The sequence below is a fragment of the Formica exsecta genome, unplaced genomic scaffold, assembly GCF_003651465.1.
Source record: "Formica exsecta isolate Colony F162 unplaced genomic scaffold, ASM365146v1 scaffold878, whole genome shotgun sequence".
Classification (NCBI taxonomy): Eukaryota; Metazoa; Arthropoda; class Insecta; order Hymenoptera; family Formicidae; genus Formica; species Formica exsecta.
In genome coordinates, this window is record NW_021853648.1 from 281,752 (window position 1) to 309,175 (window position 27,424).

Here is a 27,424-nt window from a genome sequence, read left to right on the forward strand (position 1 = left end):
TGCACGTGCGCAATCTGATGACAGATTGGCAGCAGAAACCGAGCAGAATCTGCAGTTTATTACGAAATATTACAAAATTAAATATTATATATAATAGTAAATTTTTGTATGTGGTGCATTTTATAGAATAAATACATTGGACTGTTTAAATTTACTACCATATATATATATATGGAATTCTATATAATATATGTGTATATGGATTTTTTCTTCTTAGTTTATAAGTTCTACAGCGATTATCTGCAAAAATTGCGATGAATTGTAAGAAATATTAATTTTTAGATAATAATTTTCACTATATTGCAAATGAGAAAAGAAAATAAAATTTCAATTCTTGATGTTTTTATTTGTATTACCTTTCTTGCCAATCATGTTCCCGATATCTTAGAATTTAAATCTGGGTAAGTATCGGCAGAAAACCAAAAATTGGTTCTGCAGGGAGAGTTTTTTAGCGGGTGCGAGTCCCGCATATCCCACCGGACCGGCCGGTGGGAATGCATAATGCATTTGTCTCTTCCTTCGCAAAAAAAAAAAAAAAAAAACAAGTGTATTGTATGTATAAGTTGTACAGCGATCATTTGCGAAAATTGAGAGATAAGTTGTAAGAACAATTAAGTTTTAGATACTAATTTTCATACTATAAATGAGAAAAAAAAATAAAGTTGAAGTTTTTAAAATTTCAAATTTGAAGTTCTTATTTGTATTATCTTTCTTGCCTATCATGTTCCTGAAATCTCAGAATTTTAATTTGTGTATCGGCGGGGCCAAAGGTTGGCCCTGCAGGGAGAGTTTTTTAGCGGGTGCGAGTCCCGCATATCCCACCGGACCGGCCGGTGGGAATGCATAATGCATTTTTCTCTTCCTTCGCCAAAACAAAAAAAAAAAAAAAATCCTAATATTTTTGCGGATTTTGAAGCTTTGAATTTTCACGCTTCTTGAAATTTTAGTCTATATATCACCTCTTTACTGATTATGTTCTCCTGATACTTTTGCGAATTTCGAAGCTTCAAATTTTCCGCTTTCTGTAATTTAACTTCTTGCGATCTCTTTGCTTATCATGTTCTCCTAATACTTGTGCGAATTTCGAAGCTTCAAATTTGCCGCTTTCTGTAATTTAACTTGATGCGATTCTGCGATCTCTTTGCTTATCATGTTCTCCTGATACTTTTGCGAATTTCGAAGCTTCAAATTTTCCGCTTTCTGTAATTTAATTTCTTGCGATCTCTTTGCTTATCATGTTCTCCTGATACTTGTGCAAATTTCGAAGCTTTAAATTTTCCGCTTTCTGTAATTTAATTTCTTGCGATCTCTTTGCTTATCATGTTCTCCTGATACTTGTGCGAATTTCGAAGCTTCAAATTTTCTGTTTTCTGTAATTTAACTTCGATTCTGCGATCTCTTTGCTTATCATGTTCTCCTGATACTTGTGCGAATTTCGAAGCTTCAAATTTTCTGTTTTCTGTAATTTAACTTCGATTCTGCGATCTCTTTGCTTATCATGTTCTCCTGATACTTGTGCGAATTTCGAAGCTTCAAATTTTCTGTTTTCTGTAATTTAACTTCGATTCTGCGATCTCTTTGCTTATCATGTTCTCCTGATACTTGTGCGAATTTCGAAGCTTCAAATTTTCTGTTTTCTGTAATTTAACTTCGATTCTGCGATCTCTTTGCTTATCATGTTCTCCTGATACTTGTGCGAATTTCGAAGCTTCAAATTTTCTGTTTTCTGTAATTTAACTTCGATTCTGCGATCTCTTTGCTTATCATGTTCTCCTGATACTTGTGCGAATTTCGAAGCTTCAAATTTTCTGTTTTCTGTAATTTAACTTCGATTCTGCGATCTCTTTGCTTATCATGTTCTCCTGATACTTGTGCGAATTTCGAAGCTTCAAATTTTCTGTTTTCTGTAATTTAACTTCGATTCTGCGATCTCTTTGCTTATCATGTTCTCCTGATACTTGTGCGAATTTCGAAGCTTCAAATTTTCTGTTTTCTGTAATTTAACTTCGATTCTGCGATCTCTTTGCTTATCATGTTCTCCTGATACTTGTGCGAATTTCGAAGCTTCAAATTTTCTGTTTTCTGTAATTTAACTTCGATTCTGCGATCTCTTTGCTTATCATGTTCTCCTGATACTTGTGCGAATTTCGAAGCTTCAAATTTTCTGTTTTCTGTAATTTAACTTCGATTCTGCGATCTCTTTGCTTATCATGTTCTCCTGATACTTGTGCGAATTTCGAAGCTTCAAATTTTCTGTTTTCTGTAATTTAACTTCGATTCTGCGATCTCTTTGCTTATCATGTTCTCCTGATACTTGTGCGAATTTCGAAGCTTCAAATTTTCTGTTTTCTGTAATTTAACTTCGATTCTGCGATCTCTTTGCTTATCATGTTCTCCTGATACTTTTGCAGATTTCGAAGCTTCAAATTTTTGCGCTTTTTAAAATTTTAGTTTGTGCCACTTCTTTGCTAATTATATTCTTTTGATACTTGATTCCAAGAAATGCATTTTCAGAAAAAAAAATTCCAAGAATAAAAAATTGGCAAAATCGTATCAAAAAAAATGTATAATTAACAAAGAGGCATGGCACGATGATGTGTGGGAATGGATAGATAGGTACATTCAGAAGACATGCATTTTATATTACTAATACATTAGTTTATTAGATTTTTAAAAATTATAAAATATATTTTACAGACTATTATCGATTCTTTTGTATACACTTATAACGTTATACATATTATTATCGTCGGTGTTTCATCAAACAATAAAATAAAATTATATGGAAACAAAAATAGTGTATGTGTGTGTGTGTGTGTTAGAAAGTTTTAGATATAATACATTAACTTAGGATCTCTTTTTAGAAAGTACATTAAAATCTATTGAATATCGCAATATATATAAAATAAAGACATTCTCGTTATGTAATATGAACATTAAATAGGAATAATTTTTAAATAATAAAAATAATATGACTTTATATGCATTCGTGGGTAAAAATGGATTGATCAATTTTGCTGTTAACTACATTTTACACACACACACATACACACGCAGTTATTTTTATTATTATACAATAATGCACATAGGCATTTTATTACATGTATACATATATCGGGTATCGGACGCAATCGCTTTCGTTTTTACATTACATTTTGTATAGACACGCACGCATACATATAGTCATTTTTATTATTATACGATATAATACACACTAGCAATTTTATTACGTATATATATACATATACGTAATAAAACGGGTATCGGACGCAATTGCTTTCGCTGTTACACTACATTTTGTACACACATACGCGCACACACACATTCATTTCTATTATATTAATAATAATACACTGGCATTTTATTTACGTATATATCCAGTGAGAAATACCGATCGAAAAAACGTGTATTATAGATGTCTATTAGACATCTATAAACGTTTATAGACGTCTAATATCCATCTTTCCGATCTATGATTTCTCACTGGGTATATCGCGTATCGGACGCAATTGCTTTTTCGCTGTTGCACTATATTTTGTACGCACATACACATATATAATTATTATCTATAATCACCTAGTAATCATCTATCAATTACGCAAGTGCTAAAAAAACAAGGTCCCCGAGAATACGCAGAAATGTAAGATATATTTCTATCTTTTCGCGATCTATATATGTCCCTGTAATTTTTTGTGCGTAAAATATATGTGCAGGCTGGCGTGACATTATATATTGCAATCTACGTATTGTAATAGCGTGAGCGAGACAATGGGAACCTTGTTATCGTCATCAGTGATATAAGCACGCACGTTACAAGTGTGAACAGATCTTTACGTATAACGAAATGTGCGAGCACGGGGCATCGCGCGAGGATGACACGGAACTGTCATCGAAGGCCGTCTGGCGTCTGACATCTCGCGCGCATGAAAACAGCTGGTGTGGGTCGCGAAAAAGCGTGTGCGTGACCGGCGGTCGTTTAAATGACACTGCACGATGACGCGTTCGAAGATCCAGAAGATGAAGTTTTTCGTATTCCTACTGATCTTTCTGCTGGCGCAGACGGCGATTTGCGACGGGAGCGATGGAAACAAGACGCAGGACAATATAACCTCAAAGTCGTCGCAGGACGTCAACGCGAATAGAACGCACATCGTGGACAAAGAGGTTCGTATCATCGAAAATAAGGATTGTCCAGTCAGAAGTTTCCTGGTGCAGACATTCTTTTAGTCTTATGGATAATCTTGACAATTTATTTCTGATTATAATTGATATTACCTTGCTATCTTGACGCAGCAGACCAGTGAGGAACATGCGACCTTCAATGCTGGTGCTCTTGTACGCGGTTTCTTAGTCTTTGTGGGACTAAGCATCCTTGTCATGGCCTACATCGTGTTCCGTAGCTTTAGGTAAATTTACAGAGGATTTAGCAGAGAGAGAGAAAGGATGATGATACATTGATAGATCTCTAGCTTGAAAACTTAACTGGTTGTTTTTATTGGCAGGTTAAGTAAGACGCGAGCCCAGCTGGTTCGAAAGTACGGTGTCCTCACACACAGGCAGGATGTCGAGATGCGACCGTTGCCATTGGAGGAAGAAGATGACGAAGACACAACTGTTTTCGATGCGAGCAACGTCGTGACCAACATTCAGCATCAAAACGCGTAAAAGTTTTCGCGCAGGGAAATACACCGTTGTGCTATTATATATATCATCCGTGTAATGCTGCTCTTACCATCATACCACGATCTTAATAATATCAGACTAATTCTATCGTGATCTGTTGAGGTAAGTACACGAGAGAAGGACTATCAGAGTTCGGGGACAGATTTAAGACATTTTTCAGCATTTTGAATAAAGTAATTTGCTTTGTGCAGCGAGATTATTATCAAATATGCATCTATGATGCACTTATCATTGACATATTATGCTTGTCAGCAATAGATGTACTTTTCCTAATAAGAAAGAAAAAATCCAAGATGTTTCTACCAATATTCTCCATCCTATTATAATATTGCTATGTGATAATGTAAAATTTTAGACATGTATCATCTGCGAGCTAACGAAAAAGTTAATGGGTGGCTATATCTCTACTCTTATACACAGATTATATTTTAATTAATCTACGTTGTTATATAATTAAAATTATACAAATACAGATTGTCTCTATTTTCTTTAATACTACACATTAATAAAAATTGTGTACAAAACTTTATTCCAAATAAGTGTAAATATTATTTCGAGCTACATCTCTATTGGACAAATATAAAGGTAATGTTAAAAAAGTTGAAATAGTTTGTTAATAAAATATATGTATATATTTCGAATAACTTAGAATAATTACTATATTACAAAATTATTAGTATTATCAAAATAGAATTAATACTTTTCCAATAATGTGTTATTGTTTCATTAAAATAATGCATATATATTCATGCTGTTTATATAATTCTCTCTATAACAATGCATAAAAATTTATCATATATAAATCTATCATATATATCCATTCTCAACAGCATGAACTATTGTATCTGCCAATCTTTGTCTTCCACTTGATGTTTTAATATTAGACAATTTCCATACATCAGAAATATCCACTGCTTCATCATTCTTAATAATGGCATCTAAATCGAATGCTTGAGATGGATCCAACAGACAAAATGGAATTGCTTCAAGTGCAAATACTAGTCCAACAATAAAGTAATCCTTCAACTGCAATTTATATCGATTAGTGCATCACTTTTTTTCATTATTTAAAATTTAAACACAAAATAGACATTTTACCTCTTTCATAAATAAATCCCATGGATAAATTTTTTCTGGATCAGATCCGAGAGATTTAATAGCATTGCTCAATTCGGAATGATAAGTTTTTAATATATCATCGAAATACTGATCGCGAAATGACTTTAGGGTGCACGAATAAACTAAGAATGATAAATCCATGATAGGATTACCGCAACGCGCAAGTTGAAAGTCTAACATTAATGCTTCCTTTCGATTTTGCCCAATATCTCGAACGAGAAAGTTTGGAGCCCAACAATCACCCGCGGAGATAACAGACGTAGGAGCGTCTCTTCTCTCACTGCATTCTGTGCACTTTTGGAATAATTTACCAAATTCATAGGAATTGAATTGCTTCTCAGCTTTACTGTTTGGATATTCAATAGCTAACGCATCTTTAGCTATATCCACTAGCTGTTTCTATATAGAAAAACTGCTTTAATAATAATTAAATCAGACATTAAAATATACATTGTAATGTGTTACTTACATGAAATTTTTGGTACCAGTTCCAGTTATGATTACCAAAGTAGGTTTCATTTAAAACACTTGCAAGTTTTGTAAATTCTTCTTTCTTCTGGTCTTTATATGCAAACGAAATTGCATGAAATTTCGCTAATGTTTTTAAGATCACTATACATTCTATCCAATCTATGCAGTTTTGTCTGGATGCAGGTCCAAATCCTAGGGGAGAGACATCCTCTAAGACAACAAAATCATTTTTGCCATCGGTGTAAGAAACCAAGTGACGTGGTATGCACAATAGATTACTTTGCCCTTTGTCTGCTAGAAATTTTTCAAATTTGGGAACAATCTGTAAAATATAGTAATTGTTTGAGATTAAAATGTTTATTCCTTGATTATATGTAGTTAACACTATTTTTTTCAACAATATATGCATTTCCTATTATATAAAAGAAAAGTGTGAGTTATATATATTTCTTACCTGTGTATAAAATAAGATTTCATTATGGAAGAACTCTGCACTTCTAAAAGTCTTTCTTCTACCAATGTTCTTTGGAATTGACTTCACAACAAAATTAACTTGTACATTTTGCTGTGGGTCACCATCTATAATACCATATAGTTTACCCTTATTGACAGTAGATAAATAACTATCACCTTTAGCAAATCCTTCACCAAAGGTCCAATCTGTCAGTTGCACTTTTTTCCCATTATATGCCTTACAGAGAATGTCTGTAAGCACCTCTTCCGTAAACTTGTCACTCACTTCATTCAAATTAATGCGATTCTTATTTTGACTCATGATTTTTTTCTAGGCCTTTTCAAGACTTTATTTGATATGAAATTCTTTTATGTAATAATACTTTGAAGAAATACTGATATTTTTTAAGGTTTAATATAATATTGAAGTTAATACAAAGATCTTCAACAATGCATTTATAATAAATGTAATCATATTACAATCCACAATTGCGATAAATATTTTTTAACTTAATGACACTATTACTTTGAGAGTTGAAATAATAAGAAAAGATGGAATTGCTTTGGTTTATATAACTGATGTTATCTTGTTGAATGTGACTTAATTCTTGTCTTTTCTTGTGATAAGATGAGAATTTACAATAAGCTCCTTATCATTCGTCGAAATTAATTTTTTTGCAAAGCTTGATGCTTGATATAGTACGTTTCACATGCGAAACATTAGCACTTGACATATATCCGCAAGTATCTATTTTATCTGTCGATGGAATACGTTTTTCTCGCCAAGGAAAAAAGACACTTATGTTATCAATCGTTCTTCACATTAATGCATATTTATGATTATTGCAAAAAGAAAAACGTTATTTTCACACGTGAGCGATCCTTACTCATACACTTGTCATGCAACACTATTGGATGGAAATTTCCACTATTAATAAAGAGTGGTCAGAACTGCCAAGTCAGGAGTCTTATCGAGAATTATTATCCATATTCACACATAGAGGGGGGAGAATAAATTGGGACAAGTAGTCGGAAGGCTACAAAGTATCTATTCCTCCTATTAAAGCATTGTCAATTCGCACTATAAAATGCGCGCGCATAAGTTTTTATCGACATCATTTGATGGGAGATCCATATCACATTGATTTGTTAGATTTCTATAAAAAGCCTTTCGCATGATTAGATTTTGGTAATTATTTTATTTGCGAGATAATGGATTGCATTTTATACAAGATTTTATTCCAAATAAGTGTAAATATTATTTCGAGCTACATCTCTATTGGAAAAATATAAAGGTAAAGTTAAAAAAGTTGATTAAATAGTTCGTTAATAAAATATATGTGTATATTTTGAATAACTTAGAATAATTACTATATTACAAAATTATGAGTATTATCAAAATAGAATTAATACTTTTCCAATAATGTGTTATTGTTTCATTAAAATAATGTATATATATTCATGCTGTTTATATAATTCTCTCTATAAAAATGCGTAAAAATTATTTATATATAAATCTATCATATATATCCATTCTCAACAGCATGAACTATTACATCTGCCAATCTTTGTCTTCCAGTTGATGTTTTAATATTAGACAATGTCAATACATCAGAAATATCCACTGCTTCATCATTCTTAATAATGTCATCTAAATCGAATGCTTGAGATGGATCCAACAGACTAAGTGGAATTGCTTCAAGTGCAAATACTAGTCCAACAATAAAGTAATCCTTCAACTGCAATTTATATTGATTAATGCATCACTTTTTTCCATTATTTAAAATTTTAAACAAAATAAACATTTTACCTCTTTCATAAATAAATCCCTCGGATAAATTTTTTCTGGATCAGATCCGAGGGATTTAATAGCATTGCTCAATTCGGAATGATAAGTTTTTAATATATCATCGAAATACTGATCGCGAAATGACTTTAGGGTGCACGAATAAATTAAGAACGATAAATCCATGATAGGATTACTGCAACGTGCAAGTTGAAAGTCTAGCATTAATGCTTCCTTTCGATTTTGCCCAATATCTCGAACGAGAAAGTTTGGAGCCCAACAATCACCCGCGGAGATAACAGACGTAGGAGCGTCTCTTCTCTCACTGCATTCTGTGCACTTTTGGAATAATTTACCAAATTCATAGGAATTGAATTGCTTCTCAGCTTTACTGTTTGGATATTCAATAGCTAACGCATCTTTAGCTATATCCACTAGCTGTTTCTATATAGAAAAACTGCTTTAATAATAATTAAATCAGACATTAAAATATACATTGTAATGTGTTACTTACATGAAATTTTTGGTACCAGTTCCAGTTATGATTACCAAGGTAGGTTTCATTTAAAACACTTGCAAGTTTTATAAATTCTTCTTTCTTCTGGTCTTTATATGCAAACGAGATTGCATGAAATTTCGCTAATGTTTTTAAGATCACTATACATTCTGCCCAATCTATGCAGTTTTGTCTGGATGCAGGTCCAAATCCTAGGGGAGAGACATCCTCTAAGACAACAAAATCATTTTCGCCATCGGTGTAAGAAACCAAGTGACGTGGTATACACAATAGATTACTTTGTCCTTTGTCTGCTAAAAATTTTTCAAATTTGGGGACAATCTGTAAAATATAGTAACTGTTTGAGATTAAAATATTTATTCATTGATTATATATAGTTAACACTATTTTTTTTTCAACGATACATGCATTTTCTATTTAATAAAAGAAAAGTGTGAGTTATATATTTTTTCTTACCTGTGTATAAAATAAGATTTCATTACGGAAGAAGTCTGCACTTCTAAAAGTCTTTCTTCTACTAATGTTCTTTGGAATTGACTTCACGACAAAATTAACTTGTACATTTTGCTGTTGGTCACTATCTATAATACCATATAGTTTACTCTTATTGACAGTAGATACATAATTATCACCTTTAGCAAATCCTTCACCAAAGGTCCAATCTGTCAGTTGCACTTTTTTCCCATTATATGCCTTACAGAGAATGTCAGTAAGCACCTCTTCCGTAAACTTGTCACTCACTTCATTCAAATTGATGCGATTCTTATTTTGACTCATCATTTTTTTCTAGGCCTTTTCAAAAAACTTTATTTGATATGACATTCTTTTCTATAGTAATACTTTGAAGAAATATTGATATTTTTTAAGGTTTAATATAATATTGAAGTTAATACAAAGATCTTCAACAATGCATTTATAATAAATGTAATCATATTACAATCCACAATTGCGATAAATATTTTTTAACTTAATGATACCATTACTTTGAGAGTTGAAATAATAAGAAAAGATGGAATTGCTTTGGTTTATATAACTGATGTTATCTTGTTGAATGTGACTTAATTCTTGTCTTTTCTTGTGATAAGATGAGAATTTACAATAAGCTCCTTATCATTCGTGGAAATTAATTTTTTTTGCAAATTGATATAATACGTTTCACATGCGAAACATTAGCACTTGACGTATATCCGCAAGTATCTATTTTATCTGTCGATGGAATACGTTTTTCTGGCCAAGGAAAAAAGACACTTATGTTTTATCAATCGTTCTTCACATTTATTCATATCTGTGATTATTGCAAAAAGAAAAACGTTATTTTCACACGTGAGCGATCCTTACTCATACACTTGCCACGCAACACTATTGGATGGAAATTTCTACTATTAATAAAGAGTGGTCAGAACTGCCACATCAGGAGTCTTATCGAGAATCATTATCCATATTCACACATGGAGAGGGGAGAATAAATTGAGACAAGTAGTCGGAAGGCTACAAAGTATATATTCCTCCTATTAATGCATTGTCAACTCGCATTATAAAATGCGCGCGCATAAGTTTTTATCGACATCATTTGACGAGAGATCCATATCACATTGATTTGTTAGATTTATATAAAAAGCCTTTCGCATGATTAGATTTTGGTAATTATTTTATTTGCGAGATAATGGATTGCATTTTAAAAAAGGGAACACTTGAAAAAAATACATATATGTATTAAAAAATATGATAAAAAGATATTTTTGAATAGGACAAGTACTCTTTGATCGAAAGATTATGTAAGAAATATATAAAACAGATATGATAATAATTCTTGAATGAGGAAAGTACTCCGTGCCCCTCCCCGCCCAAAAAATATATATATAAAATCTGGCTAGAAAGAAAAGGAATAATAAAATGTAGTTGATTTGCATAATAATTAACGTAGAAATAACGATTGTAAAAATGACAAACGTTTCGATTCGTTTTAACTTTTCTTCGCCATTGAATTAAATTCTTTTTATAGTCGTTATCGAAACGATCATTAAGTTACATAAATATTTGTTCGCATTAATAACTGGTTCTTGTTTTATTGATTCTTCTCCTACAGAGATCTTTTACACGATCTTTGTGAATTATATACTGATAAATGTGTATAAGTCTGTGTGAAGAACGATATTAAATCATAAATAAATCGTACAAAATACATTACTGATTTTATCGGAATTAAGCTTTGAAGGTCGCAAATAGATGGTAAAATTTTATTTCTCATTTCATTTTCAAGTAAATGCTTTACAGATTTATAATTTGAATGATTTATTATACATATATAAGAAAAAATATATATAAAAAATTTGAAAACATGACTAATGATGATTCTTCTCATTAAAAAAAAAAAATTTTAAAGTGGACAAGGAGTCCATCGATAATAGCTTATTCCAAAATACTCTGCAAATATTCTGTGTTTAATATCATTGTATATGTATTTTATGATATAATTTTCTCCATAACATAAATATAGCAAAAATATGAGAAAATTATGGCAATGAAAATATATTGTCAATGAAATAAAATTCATGTTCTCAAAAAATTCTTTGGAAACCTTTGTACATAAAAGTTTGACAATTTTTTTTTAATTACTTTCAATAAAAGCAAGTATAAAAAATCAAATTGGATAACACTTTTATTATTTTGACATTTAATACTATTTATCAAGAAATAATTTTATACAAGTTTATATCAGATATATTCTTTTTCAAAAGCATGAACTATCACATCTGCTAATCTTTGTCTTCCACTTGTTGTTGCAATATTAGGTAATGATACTATTTCACCAATATCTACTGCTTCGTTGTCTTGAATAGCGGTATCTATGGTGAATGATTCAGGTACATTCATTAAGCCTACTTGAATAGCTTCAAGTGCATTAAATACACCAAAAACAAATTGCTCCTTTACCTGAAATTAATATAAACATTAACATAAACATCTTTATTTATCTTAAAGAAACAATTGTTACAAAATGGATATTTTACCTCCTGCATGAATAAGTCCCATGGATAAATTTTTTCTGGATCAGATCTAAGAGATTTAATAGCATTGCTCAATTCGGAATGATAAGTTTTTAACATATCATCAAAATATTGATCACGAAATGACTTTAAAGTGCAAGAATAAATTAGGAATGATAAGTCCAAGATGGGACTAGCGCAACGTGCAAGCTGAAAGTCAAGCATTAATGCTTCCTTTTGACTTTGTCCAATATTGCGGATTAAAAAATTTGGAGCCCAACAATCACCCTCTATTACAACAGATGTGGGTGCGAGTTTTCTCTCACATAATTCTCTGCACTTAGTGAAAAGGGCATCGAATTTATAAGAATTGTACTTTTTTTCAGCTTCGCTATTGGGATATTCGGTGGCTATTGCATGTTTAATTACATCTTGTGACTTTTTCTGTAAAAAAAAAAAAAAAATGTTTTGTATCCTTAATAGAAAACTTTAACAAGACTTAAAGAAAATTTAATACTTTCCATTATTTAAATGATAATTTTTGTACCAGTCCCAATGGTTACTGCCAAAGAAAGTTTCTTTTAAAGAATCTGCAATTTTTATAAATTCTTCTTTCTTTTGATCCTTGTACGCGAATGAAATTGCATGAAATTTAGCCAGTGTCTTCAAGATTGCTGTACATTCTGTCCAGTCTAAGCAGTTATGTCTCGATGCGGTAGAAAATCCTAAGCAAGAGGCATCTTCCAGGGCCAGAAAATCATTTTCATTATCTGTGAAAGAGACTATATGACGTGGTATACATAACAGATCGCTCTGTCCCTTTTCTGCTAAAAAGTTTTCAAATTTAGAGACAACCTGCAAAACAGATGAATAAAGAATGTTTGTGATTTTTTTACACAAATAAGTAATATAAATTCTTTCAAATAAATAATGTATGTGTTTGTGTGTATAGATTCAAGAAAGAAAAGAGAGAAGGAAGTGTGTTTATGTAATAGTCTTGCCTCTGTATAGAAAGCAATTTCATTATGGAAAAACTCTGCGCATCTGAGAGTCTTTCTTGTGCCAGGATTTTTTGGCATTGACTTTACGATGATATTCACTTGCACATGTTGTCTTGAATTATCATTGATAATACCATTCATTTTGCCCTTATAGATATTTGACAAATAATTGTCACCTTTAGCAGATCCCTCATTAAAATTCCAATCTGTCAGTTGCACTTCTTTCTTACATGCTTTAGAAAGGATATTTGTTAATACTTCTTCTGTAAACTTGTTATTTATCTCATTCAAGTTAGTACACTTTTTGTTCTGACTCATCATTTCTTTTTGTTTGCGATATTACGTGGACGTGCGAGCGAGGATGCCGCGAAAGACTTTGAGCGCGAGATGCGACTGCCGATAGATCGGCAAAGCGCGCGAACAGTTAGACGCCGGTGATTCTAGGTCGAACACCCTATGTACGCTGTAATTAAAGGAATATTCATGCTAATGCATACGAATGCAATCGTGATTTACACGCGGCGGATAAACAGCGAAATATCGTCTGTCTCGGAATAACTCCGGTAGTCACACTTAACGGAAGTGAAATAATCTATTTCACGCACGATGTCGAATTTCTCTAATTACTTTGATAGCGTACACGCGTCGATAACTCTAAGCGGAATGCCGCTGAGCTCACTCGTCGGCTCATTTTTATAACGTCGCCTCCAGAAGATTCTCGAAATTGTCGTATTTCCGCCGACAGTTTTTAAGCGACTTGTTTGTTACAATTTGATTTTTTTTTTTTTTCGCTTCATTCTCCGCGAAGGGTGACGGCGTTTATTTGTCTCGGGCCTTTCCGCTCGATCGCGAAAAGGCCGCCCCCGATTGGGCGCCGGTGCCGGCGGCTCGCAATGACGCGATAGGCGCGTGTCGACTACAAGAATTCCGCTGATTTAATTCATCAAAATAGTCTAATTTATTGATTAGTACTTTTTAGTAATCTTTATTAATAATTCGTTATCACTTTGGTTTAAAAAAATTGATTAAATTTTTATCATTAAAAAATGTAAAGTTTTTTTTTAATAAAATAGCAACCAGAATCAAATTCTAATTCTGATTTCTGAAATTAAAAAATAAAAATAATTACGTACTACGACACTATTTTTCCAGAGAGAGTTGTATATACATATATCATATAATATATAAAATGTGAGATATCAAAATAAAAAATGAAAATGGTGACTTTTTCTGTAAAAAAAAAAAAAAAATGTTTTGTATCCTTAATAGAAAACTTTAACAAGACTTAAAGAAAATTTAATACTTTGCATTATTTACATGATAATTTTTGTACCAGTCCCAATGGTTACTGCCAAAGAAAGTTTCTTTTAAAGAATCTGCAATTTTTATAAATTCTTCTTTCTTTTGATCCTTGTACGCGAATGAAATTGCATGAAATTTAGCCAGTGTCTTCAAGATTGCTGTACATTCTGTCCAGTCTAAGCAGTTATGTCTCGATGCGGTAGAAAATCCTAAGCAAGAGGCATCTTCCAGGGCCAGAAAATCATTTTCATTATCTGTGAAAGAGACTATATGACGTGGTATACATAACAGATCGCTCTGTCCCTTTTCTGCTAAAAAGTTTTCAAATTTAGAGACAACCTGCAAAACAGATGAATAAAGAATGTTTGTGATTTTTTTACACAAATAAGTAATATAAATTCTTTCAAATAAATAATGTATGTGTTTGTGTGTATAGATTCAAGAAAGAAAAAAGAGAAGGAAGTGTGTTTATGTAATAGTCTTGCCTCTGTATAGAAAGCAATTTCATTATGGAAAAACTCTGCGCATCTGAGAGTCTTTCTTGTGCCAGGATTTTTTGGCATTGACTTTACGATGATATTCACTTGCACATGTTGTCTTGAATTATCATTGATAATACCATTCATTTTGCCCTTATAGATATTTGACAAATAATTGTCACCTTTAGCAGATCCCTCATTAAAATTCCAATCTGTCAGTTGCACTTCTTTCTTACATGCTTTAGAAAGGATATTTGTTAATACTTCTTCTGTAAACTTGTTATTTATCTCATTCAAGTTAGTACACTTTTTGTTCTGACTCATCATTTCTTTTTGTTTGCGATATTACGTGGACGTGCGAGCGAGGATGCCGCGAAAGACTTTGAGCGCGAGATGCGACTGCCGATAGATCGGCAAAGCGCGCGAACAGTTAGACGCCGGTGATTCTAGGTCGAACACCCTATGTACGCTGTAATTAAAGGAATATTCATGCTAATGCATACGAATGCAATCGTGATTTACACGCGGCGGATAAACAGCGAAATATCGTCTGTCTCGGAATAACTCCGGTAGTCACACTTAACGGAAGTGAAATAATCTATTTCACGCACGATGTCGAATTTCTCTAATTACTTTGATAGCGTACACGCGTCGATAACTCTAAGCGGAATGCCGCTGAGCTCACTCGTCGGCTCATTTTTATAACGTCGCCTCCAGAAGATTCTCGAAATTGTCGTATTTCCGCCGACAGTTTTTAAGCGACTTGTTTGTTACAATTTGATTTTTTTTTTTTCGCTTCATTCTCCGCGAAGGGTGACGGCGTTTATTTGTCTCGGGCCTTTCCGCTCGATCGCGAAAAGGCCGCTCCCGATTGGGCGTCAGTGCCGGCGGCTCGCAATGACGCGATAGGCGCGTGTCGACTACAAGAATTCCGCTGATTTAATTCATCAAAATAGTCTAATTTATTGATTAGTACTTTTTAGTAATCTTTATTAATAATTCGTTATCACTTTGGTTTAAAAAAATTGATTAAATTTTTATCATTAAAAAATGTAAAGTTTTTTTTTAATAAAATAGCAACCAGAATCAAATTCTAATTCTGATTTCTGAAATTAAAAAATAAAAATAATTACGTACTACGACACTATTTTTCCAGAGAGAGTTGTATATACATATATCATATAATATATAAAATGTAGAGATATCAAAATAAAAAATGAAAATGGGAAAAATACAAAATAAAAGGAATGAAATATAAAATAAAACAAAATTCTAATATGCATATATAACTGTGACACGAGATTATATTTATATATATTACATTATAAAATTTGTTTAGGAAACCTAAATTCGGAACCTTTTGCATAGTATGTGTGGATATTCTAAACATAGATATTATTCTTGTAAAATTTATCTGAATGATATTATCCAGATAAATTAATAATATCGCGAACAACAATTTGTAAAGACGTATTTCAACTAAAAGTCCATTTGTTATAAAAGTGTAAAAACGATATCTTTTTTTATACATATGTACGTTCGATGCGCGTGAACGGCTGAAATTTCATTCAAAAGATAAACGTAGAAATTTTTTTTCGCAAAAAAGCTTTTATTTACATTTGTTCCGTTTCGTTTTAGCGTCTAGAGAAATTTATAAGTGCAATAAAATCCCACACAAATCGATCGCGCACTCATATTGATCACTTGTTGTGGAATGTTTCACATAATAAATACAGCTTTTGAGATAAATTAAAATACAAGTCTTGTGTGCATTTACAACCGAGAATTGTATAGATTCCAACACGTCAAATGGAATCTAACCGTAGATTCCATCATAACAGTAGATTCGTTCACGACGAGCCCGTATACCTTATTTACAATGTCCATATATAAACATATACACTGCGACCGCTTAAACCTATCGATATACGGAGTAAAAGGTAAAAAGTACTATTTTGTACCTTAGAATCTGAGAAATAAAGTAAAATGCTGGCCTGTGTGTGTATGTGTGACGTTAAATCGCACTTATGTCATCTATTCTATATCGGTAATAGTATTCTTTTTTATGTCTTTCTTATTCCCTTTCGATTTATTAAATGTAAATCTGTTGACGTTAGTTGCGACTCGTCTAACTCTCTCTCTCTCTTTCTCTCTGTCTTTCTTTCTCTCACTCTTTCTCTCTCTCTTAATGACTAAACTTAACATGTAATCCGCAATTCTTAACCTAGTGTCTTAGCCGCTAACTAAATCGTACAATTGGACTGAGTGATAAATTATCGTCGACTGTACAAACACCGCTTTCAGCTTGACACAATCACATCCTAATCTCGGAATACCTGAATGAGAATCGCAATTATTTTCTCCAGTTGTGTTTGGACCTCGCGTGCAATTTTTTTTTTTTTTTAAAAAATATACCTCCTGTTGGTCGCAAAGCTGATTTTATATCGAATTTACTTGAAAAGTTTCACTCAAGAAAGCATAAGTACCGATTAAACAGGTGATTATTCGAAGCGCTTCATCGCACATACGACTATATAAAATGAATGCCTGCACGGTGTAAAAATTGTCATGACAATGCGACGTTCAAAGTCTTTTCTAGTCACGCGAATAATTAGTAATATATTTGCTAAAACACATTTTTCGTTAACATTATGGTAATGTTAAAAAATTTAAAATCACTTGTGTTTTCTCCAATACACAGCCCATCTTCGGTACTAACAGTGAACGTAAAACCGAGAGAGAAGCGCGTTTCCCTATATACTTCAGTGAGACACATTATTTCTTTATTTTTTTTTTCTTCAATCACATGAATCTTAATAAGTACCAAGTGCCTAATATAAGATCAAGTTTCGATATACCCTGAACTACCCACATACAGGTAGAGGAACCCCAAACGAGTTCGCCGTATACTTTTACTCGCTCTTATCGAGGATCAAAATAAATATGTATAGAAGTATCGTACGGCAGAGGCTTGGCTCGGACGTCGATGCGAAGCGGGAGAGCGGGAATGGCAATAGGTTGTCTATACACAGGACATATCTTACATAGAGTATAAGATAAAATTAGTTTTCGAGTTTAGACCGAAGTTTGCGAGGGCGACGATTCCCGCGATTCATGTCAATATATCCTATATATTTCATTATCGACGATCTCGTTCGTCTGCAACAACAACAAGATTACAATTATATCAGAGTCATAAAGAGAAAAATAAATTTAATAAAAAAATAAATTATAATTAAAAAAAATCATAATGCAAAAATACGATGTACAACAAATCATTAAAAAGTAATGTCATATTGTGATTTTATTTTTTGTTATACCTACCGAGTTAACAAAAATCACGTTTTAGTCATCGCATTGGCACAGCCTTTACGTGTTGTTGTAAAGTTGATGGTGAGTTTGCTGATGCTGACTCGGATGCGAGTGTTGCAGCGAGTGCTGATGTTGATGGGGATGCTGATGCTGTACTGTCGAATGCCTCGCATTGTATCTGACGCTACCGGCAAGCGAGCTTCCCCTACCGTGAGTACCGACTATGCTCTGCGTATCGGACAGCTCGTCCTCCTCTGCGCCAAGACTCCGGAATCTAACGAAGCCGTCCTCGGCGACTAGCATCGTCGAGCCGCTGGTCGGAGCTTGTTCATGTAGGCCTTGTATAGGCGTATGCCTGCCGCGAGTTTCAGAATTCCTTAGGGTTTGTATGCCGTTACCATGACGACTTAAGGAACCTCGACCTTCGTGAGGAAAGTGTCCCATTGTGCCTGACTTGCGGATGGAATGTCTCTCAAAGGTACCTATATGCAACATACAAGAAAACATTAGTTTTTGTAAACACAAACCCGGTACTAACTTAAACAATTGGCAAAACAATAGAGATAGTGGAAATATTAGTTTTCTTAGACCGCGCGGACAAAATAAAAAATAAACTATTTCATGCGTGTAAAGAGATTCTCAGTGAGAAATATATTTAAGAGAGAGAGAAAGAGAGAGATATATAAAATTTTTCATGTTACCTGATATGTTCAAATGCTCGGGCAGAGTGTTTAGCGGAAAACTGTCATCGTAAACTTGTTTTCCCGTTCTCATGGTGTAATTCTGAATCGCTTGGTTGGTACTACATATGGCGGGATAGAGCACATCGTCCATGTTCTCCGTGGAAGTGGAACTGCCGCAAGGAAACAGCGCGAAGCCCGAATGCACCGAGTGTTGCTGTATTTGTTTTTCGCGCAGAGGATACTGGGATAGACTAGCGACCCAGGCCAGGAGACCGCAGACGCATAGCTCCAGCACTCTGACTGAGAACTGCCAACCCCACCAGAGCCACGGACGCGGATGCGGCTGCGGATGCACGTTTCTTGGATGTTCCTGGATGCCGAATATACCATAGAGCTGCACGAAACCCATGAGAAAGAACAGCAGAGCAGTGGCGATGGTGGTGGTAATGGCAGTGTTGAGCGCCACTGTGGTAGGATCGGCACCCATCATATGATTCGCGCCGGCTGCCTTGTTACTGGCCACGTGGATTTGTGAGCGCACCACGCGGTATACGTACATGTAGCATAGACCCAGCGTAACGCAGACAATGATATAGATACATTGACAGATGAGCGGCAGAATTTGCGCCCCGTTCTGATAGCCGAGCACGTGCGAGGACACATGAAGGGACACGCACAGCACAATGTGCACTATGGACGAGAGTATGAGCGTGGTGGGCGAAAGGATACTGTTGTTGAGCGATGGCGCCTCCGAACACCGAGCGAGATATAGTACCAGAGTAGCGAAGGCCGTGGATAAGAGCGGCGCCGGCAGATACATTAGCACACTGGACAACGGCTCCGGCAGCGATTGTCCGAGATTATAAGCGTCGTAGAAGAGGTGGAAGCACCTCAGAGTGCAGATGGTAGTCAGCAGCAGATGAACAGCTAGGAAATATGACTGCGTGAGTAAATTCGTCGCTTCGTTGAAACGCACGATCTTGTAGATCGAGTATAGAGCCATGAGCGTGAACATAATCGCCGCAAGGTACACGTGCAGCGACCAGGCGATGCGCCAAGTGGACTCGAGCGAATGTGTGTCGACGTGCGGCACCAGACGCTTATCGTCATCGTCGTCGGCATTATTAGTTGGTCGCTTCGGCGTCGATGCCGGCGGCTGCTGCTGCGGATACGGCAGCCTCTCCGTGTCCACTATCTCGATACTATCCTCGTGTTCGTTTCTTAGCCCGTGATGATAGCTGTCGTCGTCTTGCCGGCCGGTGTTTGGTAGGTTGAAGATGGTCGGTTGGGTAACGGCAATTCTCGAAGGATCTGCGGTGCTGCCGGATGTGATGGTGCTTGGTGCTAACGTAGTCTTCTCGGTCGTCGGAGCAGGCGGTATGTTCGGTAGCAGCGGGCTCTTCGTGGCTAACGGCTTCAACAATATATCGGGAATATCCTGCTTCCTGCCATTGCTGCCGGACAAGATCCTCGAGATGCTGGGGTAATGAAGGGTCACGAATGAAGGGTCATTGGTACTGTTCCGTCGATCGGTTTCGCCGGACTCCGCAGGCCTTTGCTCCCCTCTGGTGTCGGGCACATTCGCCGGCTTGTTCCTTGAGTGGGAATGATGCCTCTCCGGCACTTGGGAGGAGGGATTCTGAGGTAGATCCGGCGGTCGGATGGGTATCCGCTCGTGTGCCGGCGTCAGGCTTGGCGGTGGCACCGGCCTCCTGTTGCCGGTGTACACATCCGAGTTGGTGCCGCGTAGCGTGGGCTTGTCGGCGAACGGATGCAGGTACTCTGGCGGTAAGGGCGGCGTAAAGAGTGCTCTGGAGGGTGGCGCGTACGACGGAAGATCTCGGAGGATGGGCGAGGCTGTGGCCCGTGGCACTGCCGGATACTTGACGGCAGGTATCGACGGGCTAGCGGTAGTAGTGCTGGTGATCGTACTGGTGGTCAACGGCGACGGCACCGTCGACAGCGTCGTACTGGCCGATACCTGAGCGTCATACGCCGGCACGCTGCGTTTCGTGGTCGCAGAGCTGTGCGCTACCTTGTTAAAGATCGCCGCCAGGTTCTTCTCCAGAGCGGTGTGGTCTAGATTAAAGATCGGGCTGTTGGGTCCGCCGTCGCCGCTCGCCGAGCAGACAGTCGAGCAGGACTGTACGGCCATCAGGACGAATAGGAGGAACAGTCGCATCATCGGGGTCATAACGCTCGACCGAACCGTGTCGGGGGGGATGATTCTGAACACTTAGACACCCTGTCTGGGCATCTCATTCCATAATAAAGGGTCAACCTCGTCGCTTCACCACAAGGACAATGAGAATCGTAAGGACACTTGTTCAAATGTGTCTTTGCTGATGTCCTTCTCTTTCTCTCTCGTTCTATAGTTCTATTCAAGGATACTAATTTCCTCTCGCGGAGAATCCTGTCACGTCACATTCCTGAAATCACACCGGCTGTCTCTCGAGCTTCTCTCACCGTGTCGTTCCCTTTGACCGCGACATCCGGCGCGTTTCCCTCCGATGTCGATGTGTCGCGTTGTATTTTGATATCTTATAGCCTGGCAGTGCTTTTTCGTGATTGATCTCTCTTCTCTCTCTCTCTCTCTCTCTGTGAATATCGTTGCTATTCGCGATATACACGAAAGGTTTTGCAAATGGGGAGGGATAGGGTCAAGAGTGTCTCCTCTGTAACTACTCGTATCTACATCTTTGAGGCCTCACGTCAGGCCAAATAGAGATAACTCCCTTGATAACTCTGCGACGTGTCGGACGATTAGGCGACGTGTAAGATAGGATTCAATTTCTTCTTTGCAGCATCCACCGGCCCTCGGTCAACTACCGTCCCGTTCCACGTGCTTTCATTATATACACGGTGTCGGGATACGCGATCTGATAGCCACCCCACCGGATTATTTTGTCGTGCTAACTTCGTTGTTCCCGCGCGGTTGACTCGATTTAAAATCTATCTACTTCCAGCAACCAATATGGGCGACGACATGGGCTTGTTAACTGAGTTTGATCCGATAACACTGTTGATGTTGCCGCTGCTTCTGCTCCCAGAAGCCATCCCAGATCCGCGAGAGCCTCGGCCGAAACGTGGATCCTCGGGGGAGCATTTAACGCGCCGAATTGGCCCGTATCCTTAGTCGCCGACGTGGCCTCGTAATTACTGTATCCATTTCTTTAATTAATACGCGAGTGTGCTCGCTGCAGTCATGCGTTGCTCCTCGGGTCTCCTCGCGATGCTACGCCAAGCACCTGCAAAAAAAATGTCTATCGTCAGTTCACAAGAAAGTGAAAAGTAGAGAAACTAGTTATAATTCTTAATCTAGAGATACAACAGGGGGAAATAGAAAGAGAAAGAGATTATAAGAATAGATTACATAACAAGAAACAATCACTCGAATTGAAAAACTTAAGAATTAAATATTAAAGAATTGAAAAGTTTATAATTGCCAAAAAAAAAAAAAAATGCATTATCCAAATAATTCTGATATATTTTTCAACTAAAAAAAAATGCGAGAAAAAAGAAAAGGCAGGTTCAAGTGTTTCGTTTCCAGCGAGTTACACTGAACAACTGCTGTTGTTTGCATTCCTGATTTCGATTACGCTTTCACCGTGCAATTAATCAATTAATCGTAAACGAATAAAAATAAAATATACATCGCCCGCAAATGCACAATATCCGTTACGCATCATTAATTTATTCGTTATTAATATTATTAGCCGGCAGAAATATGTAAACGAGCAAGTTCGCGCGGGGTATCCTATATAATTGAGTTATTCATAAATACTATTTATCGTTATTAAGTTAATTAAGTTCGATATAACGGTCACCGCGCGGCTGTGCCACCGGTTGGTAATTCGCCGGCAGTAATTGATCGTAAAACGATCCAACGTGGCGGGATATAAATTTCGAAGAGGCCTTAGACAACGAACGAAGTCTTACAAAACGATCGCGTCTCGACCTTATACGCGATATGTGCACGGCCCAGGAAATTGATTGGTCAGGTAAGACGGAACACGTGGATGAGTCATGATAGAAGGTAGGGGAGTGACCATCGATTTCTTCCCGGCTATCATACAAGATATCTCGTTTCGCGAACGAAACTTAATAACGGGGACATCTCTCATAGTTCCGTTCCGAACCGCGTGAAACTCGATTTTCGATCATCCGGCCGGCGATAGTGATCGTAGGTGGATGCCCGATATACCCAGAGCGACGAAGAAATATCCTTGTAATAAGGCAAACTATTTCGAAACCAATCTAAATAAAATTGAACGGATGCATTTACGTGATATACGTAGCGATCGAATTGCTGCATCTGCAGAGATTTAATCATGATAATTTTATCATTGCAATAAATTATTTTATCTTTAAGAAATTATAAGTTTAGCGAATCAAAAAATAACATACTTTTAACATCATGTAAAATTTGTACTTAATCAAACGGATGAATAGTGTGTCCTTTTTTGTTAAAAAATATATATTTTTTTAATAATAAAATGAAGATAAAAAATTGCAATTGTAATTTTTCATCTTAATCTTACAAAAAATTTAAGACATTTGTCTTTTTGTTTTAAATAAAAATTTTACATGATATTAGAAAGAGCATCCTATTTTTCAATTTTCCTACAATTCCTTTATTTAATTAAACAATACAAAAAGTCGCGCAAAAGTTGATAGTGCGTTCAAAGATTTTTTTAAAAAGATGAGTCAATTACGATATAACTTTTGCATATGGCATATAAGCTGAACTAGCTAAAAATATCTCTCAAATGTCATTCACTGGTCATTATCTACCCTGCTTTATGGAGGATATCGAGAATATCTCGTGACATTTTGTAGACAAAGCTTCGTGTTAAAAAAATGATAGCTCGCATGCGATCAAGCGTTATTGTAAATAGTTGTGTGTAACGATGGTATAATCTCGTGACGATGTCAATCCGACTTTAAAGTAGTCGATATTGTGATTCATAGGTGATCAGAAATATCTCGTGACACTTTGTAGATAGCAAAAAGTACATCATGTCACGGAATCAAGTATGACAAAATGTAAATGTACGCTTTCAACGTCGTAGGAGGAATGCGTATTCTTTCCAGACTGATAAAAACGTATAGGTGGATACATATATAGCTGACTGAGAAGCGATTTGTCTCTTTTTCAACGAATATCTTAGGACCTGACGTAACTTAAAATATTCGTTGCATGCTGCCCCTTACGTGTAACCTGATTTTCAAATACTGTCGCTATCAAGATTCTATCGCGCAAAAATGGATATAACTTTTGACATCTAAGATAGATTGTTGAACCAAACACGTGCCATGCTCTGGAATTATGAATTAATAAACATTGTTTGCTTGTTTTGTACATTCGAAAATTTGCCGTTGTCTTTTAAACATCAAATTTTTATTGTGGAAACTATAAATATGATCCATCTCTTATTAATCGAATTTTGACCGCGATGAAAATTTATTCTTTTTTAGTGAACTGATTTTTTATTTTTAATTGTAATTCAAAATTAATTAATTTCAGCGAACTTTTTTTTAACACTGTAGCTTATATCATTGTTTTTGATTCAATTAAAGATGTAATCAAGTCATCGAAAAATTTGTAGATAGAAGGAACGATAATAATTCTGCAACATTTCGATATGTATATATATAATCATACATTATATAAGTTGAGCGTATAAATCTCATATCGATATCTACCATCCGGTCGCTTCCATAATTATTACAAGTTTCGTGACATAGAATCGTTGAAATCGTTCGGAATAAAGGGCTATTATAACTGATACACGTTTGCAAGATCCACATATCAGGATAATAGTCTATCTGTGAATTAAGCATTAGATCGAATATCCATCAGCAAAGAAAGCTTTAACCAACGACGTGGTTAAAGTCATCAAACTCGTGTATAAAGCTTATTGAAAGCAGCTCTACCTTGTTTTTAGATAATTTACCAATGAAACCTGCTTTAGACGATCATCTAATTCTCGATAAAATTCAAAAATTCTAATGTATATATCTCTCCTAATATATATAATATATTATATATAATATATGTATTTTACTTTTTTCTTTAAATTTTTTCTGTGTTATAATTATTACAAACAGAATTCTGTCACAAATTATATGTAAATCTGTTCTAGCGAGTTTAAAATATTTGCCCATTGTTTCTTTTTAATAATATATGACAAGTGTTAAGACTTCCTCTTTACATCATTTTGCATTGTCAAACATTAGATTATTTATGAAAAAATCCACGATTCAAAAGATACAAATTACACGGGTAACTATATCCCCTAATTTTAACCCTTCGCTTAAATTCCCAAACGCGCGACGACTTATCATCAGCTGTGATTTGGCGGTTTAATTTAGCAAACACGCGGCGTTCATTGATTCGTTGGTTGATTTGCGCATCTGTGTCCTTTCATCCCCCTCACGTTGGTCCTCGATCTATCGAATCGCGTGATCACGCTCGCGGGGATGCGCCAATACACAAACTCCGCGGGCAATTTGTTCGATGGGAATTGATTAAACCAAAATCAATGCAGCTAATAATAGTCTTTGTTAAGGGTCAAATGTGTTTATGCGATCAAGCAGGTAATTTTTGCCATCGCTCTGTCGAGCTAATTGATCCTATTATTATTGTATGTGAACACAAATGATTGATTCTGGCATATGATACTACGTGATATTACGTGATTTACAAGAAATATACAGAGCTTTTGTATCTTATGTTTAGCAATATCGAAAAATACTGATGGTTCTCTGTATTAATAATTTCTATTGTTAATATAAAAAAAGTGTTATAAACGTATGAAATTAAAGAGAACTTTTTTCATAAAGTAAATTGTTTTTTTAACGAATTTACAGAAAGCCAAATGTTATATTGTCCATCCGAGTTTAAATATTGTACTTGATCGTTTCTAAGTCTTAAGAATGATCGAAATGATTGCATACGAAGAAAAGTTTATACATAAGGTATACATTGATATAAGTTGTTAGTTGACATATAGTAAGTCGAAATAACTTCATGTTTCCTTGACTTAGTTTAATTAATTATACAATTGTCAAGACAGGTATGTTAAGGGGTCGCGTTCGTTCTCTCTTTCTCTTTCTCTCACATGCTTCCATATGATATAATATCTAGGTAAAGCTGTCTAGCTATTCGTGACTAACTACAGTCAGTAAATTGGCAAAGGGGTGGGTGGGGTGGAACATGACCAAATGGGGCATGAAGACTCGCAAGAAATAATGTTTACATCTGTGATTGCCGTGCATGAATACTCTTGTAATTTACAAATTTCTGACATACTATATTTGAAATTCTATTTTCTTAAACACGCGCCAAATATGTCGCAGCTCCGTACAAGTCGCAGCTCAATACACATACATATATCTTCATTCATGTATAGTACTCTAATACTATTATTCTTTTAAATTCGATTTATTTTTAATAATAATTATAAATATCATAAAGATTATTGTAATATCATAAAGAGCTAATTATTTTTCAGTTTGACATTTCAACTGCTTTAAATTGCAGCTTGTAATATTTTTCTTTTTTTGTTTTGTACGTGGTTTAATTATAGCATTCAAGAAATAAATGATTTAACACATGTCACGCCGTTTTTAAAATGTTTTTGTCGGTTATTGTGAAAGACGATTTAAAGAAATCGTATTACAGTTGGCCATAAAAATATTTTCCAATCCGTGTAACATGACGATTTCGCGGACAGAGAACGGAAACGTTCGAGAGAGAAATATTTGTTCGACGCATATTAATTTTGGCTAAACGATTTCGAAATATCTTTGCTATGGCCATTACTCATCGTAACAGCAAAATATCACAGGGAATATCGGTGATTGATATTACACGCGCAATTTGATTGCGTTAAAGCGTTTTCGGCAAATCGAAAAAAATCAAAACCCGGTAAATGCAAATTTCCATTTATAAAGATTGCACGTCTCAATTTATTTATCGATATCCTTGAAAAATATATTGATTAAATATTGATTAAATATTCCATGCATGTGTGCTTGCGCGTAATGGAACAAATATAATCATTGAATTTGCACTCAAAGAGGAATTTTTACATACCTTAATAATGTTTTTAAATACCGTATATATTACATAATTTTATCATTGTGTAATTTTTTTTCCTCTCATAATTCTTACTCTGTTATATTTTATTGAAGACTTGATGACAGAGATAACTGATGAAAAAATCGGAAGTAATATTCGCGATGTAATCCCGTCGTTACGAGGATATCGACAGCGTTAAGTGAAATGTGATCGTGTTCGATCTGTTTTCAATTCCCAGCGGTTTCTGAGTCGAATCCATTATCAACTATTTCTGTGGAGTGTAGTCAAACAAGGAATATATATTATAAGAAAAGTATTCCCTTTCGTATTCTACGTATAATACTGCAAGTTTAACAAATATTTGTTTATATATTATTCTAAATTTTTTCTTTTCGACACACAATTGCTAAAACCAAAGTTTAGATTTCATTAGTTTACAAATTCGCTCTTGCTACGTATTATGAATTTTTTCTTTTTTTATTTTACAATTTATTTTTTATTTTTTTTATACAATTATTTACTTTTTTTATTTTAATCATTTTATT

General features: G+C 35.1%; 5 protein-coding genes across 10 annotated transcripts in view; 1 reads left to right on the forward strand and 4 right to left on the reverse strand.

Annotated features, from left to right (window-relative positions):
- Positions 1-3,971: 3,971 nt before the first annotated feature.
- LOC115244865 (membrane protein FAM174B-like) lies at positions 3,972-5,155 on the forward strand. Of its 2 annotated transcripts, none has more exons than XM_029822858.1 (3): positions 3,972-4,164; positions 4,294-4,406; positions 4,503-5,155. In XM_029822858.1, exons 1-3 carry the CDS (start codon positions 3,994-3,996, stop codon positions 4,663-4,665), a joined length of 447 nt encoding a protein of 148 aa, XP_029678718.1. In that variant the 5' UTR covers positions 3,972-3,993; the 3' UTR covers positions 4,666-5,155. The 2 variants fall into 2 exon arrangements, with proteins under 2 accessions (XP_029678718.1, XP_029678719.1); XM_029822859.1 differs by having other exon boundaries at positions 3,978-4,164; positions 4,297-4,406.
- Positions 5,156-5,171: 16 nt separating this feature from the next.
- Positions 5,172-7,911, reverse strand: LOC115244863. Its single transcript, XM_029822854.1, has 4 exons — positions 6,728-7,911; positions 6,272-6,595; positions 5,782-6,201; positions 5,172-5,709 (listed from the first exon to the last, which is right to left on the reverse strand). The coding sequence occupies exons 1-4, from the start codon at positions 7,046-7,048 to the stop codon at positions 5,491-5,493; spliced, it is 1,284 nt and encodes a 427-aa protein (XP_029678714.1). The 5' UTR covers positions 7,049-7,911; the 3' UTR covers positions 5,172-5,490.
- Positions 7,912-8,131: 220 nt separating this feature from the next.
- Positions 8,132-10,569, reverse strand: LOC115244862. The gene is made up of 4 exons (XM_029822853.1): positions 9,486-10,569; positions 9,027-9,350; positions 8,537-8,956; positions 8,132-8,465 (listed from the first exon to the last, which is right to left on the reverse strand). The coding sequence occupies exons 1-4, from the start codon at positions 9,807-9,809 to the stop codon at positions 8,247-8,249; spliced, it is 1,287 nt and encodes a 428-aa protein (XP_029678713.1). The 5' UTR covers positions 9,810-10,569; the 3' UTR covers positions 8,132-8,246.
- A 683-nt stretch (positions 10,570-11,252) lies between these two features.
- On the reverse strand, positions 11,253-15,528 carry LOC115244864. 2 transcript variants are annotated; one of them, XM_029822857.1, is made up of 5 exons: positions 15,432-15,528; positions 14,805-15,267; positions 14,335-14,658; positions 12,041-12,460; positions 11,253-11,963 (listed from the first exon to the last, which is right to left on the reverse strand). In XM_029822857.1, the coding sequence occupies exons 2-5, from the start codon at positions 15,123-15,125 to the stop codon at positions 11,745-11,747; spliced, it is 1,284 nt and encodes a 427-aa protein (XP_029678717.1). In that variant the 5' UTR covers positions 15,126-15,267; positions 15,432-15,528; the 3' UTR covers positions 11,253-11,744. The 2 variants fall into 2 exon arrangements, with proteins under 2 accessions (XP_029678717.1, XP_029678715.1); XM_029822855.1 differs by lacking the exons at positions 14,335-14,658; positions 14,805-15,267; positions 15,432-15,528 and adding exons at positions 12,548-12,871; positions 13,018-13,747.
- Positions 15,529-16,093: 565 nt separating this feature from the next.
- Positions 16,094-27,424, reverse strand: part of LOC115244909 — a 91,859-nt gene continuing 80,528 nt past the window's right edge. For all 4 annotated transcript variants that reach the window (XM_029822924.1, XM_029822923.1, XM_029822922.1 and 1 more), the window contains 3 exons: positions 18,812-22,041; positions 18,123-18,592; positions 16,094-17,957 (listed from right to left, as the gene is read on the reverse strand). In XM_029822924.1, the coding sequence (XP_029678784.1) occupies positions 18,168-18,592; positions 18,812-20,987 (2,601 nt within the window). In that variant the 5' untranslated portion in view covers positions 20,988-22,041 and the 3' untranslated portion in view covers positions 16,094-17,957; positions 18,123-18,167. The remainder of the gene's footprint in view (positions 17,958-18,122; positions 18,593-18,811; positions 22,042-27,424) is intronic.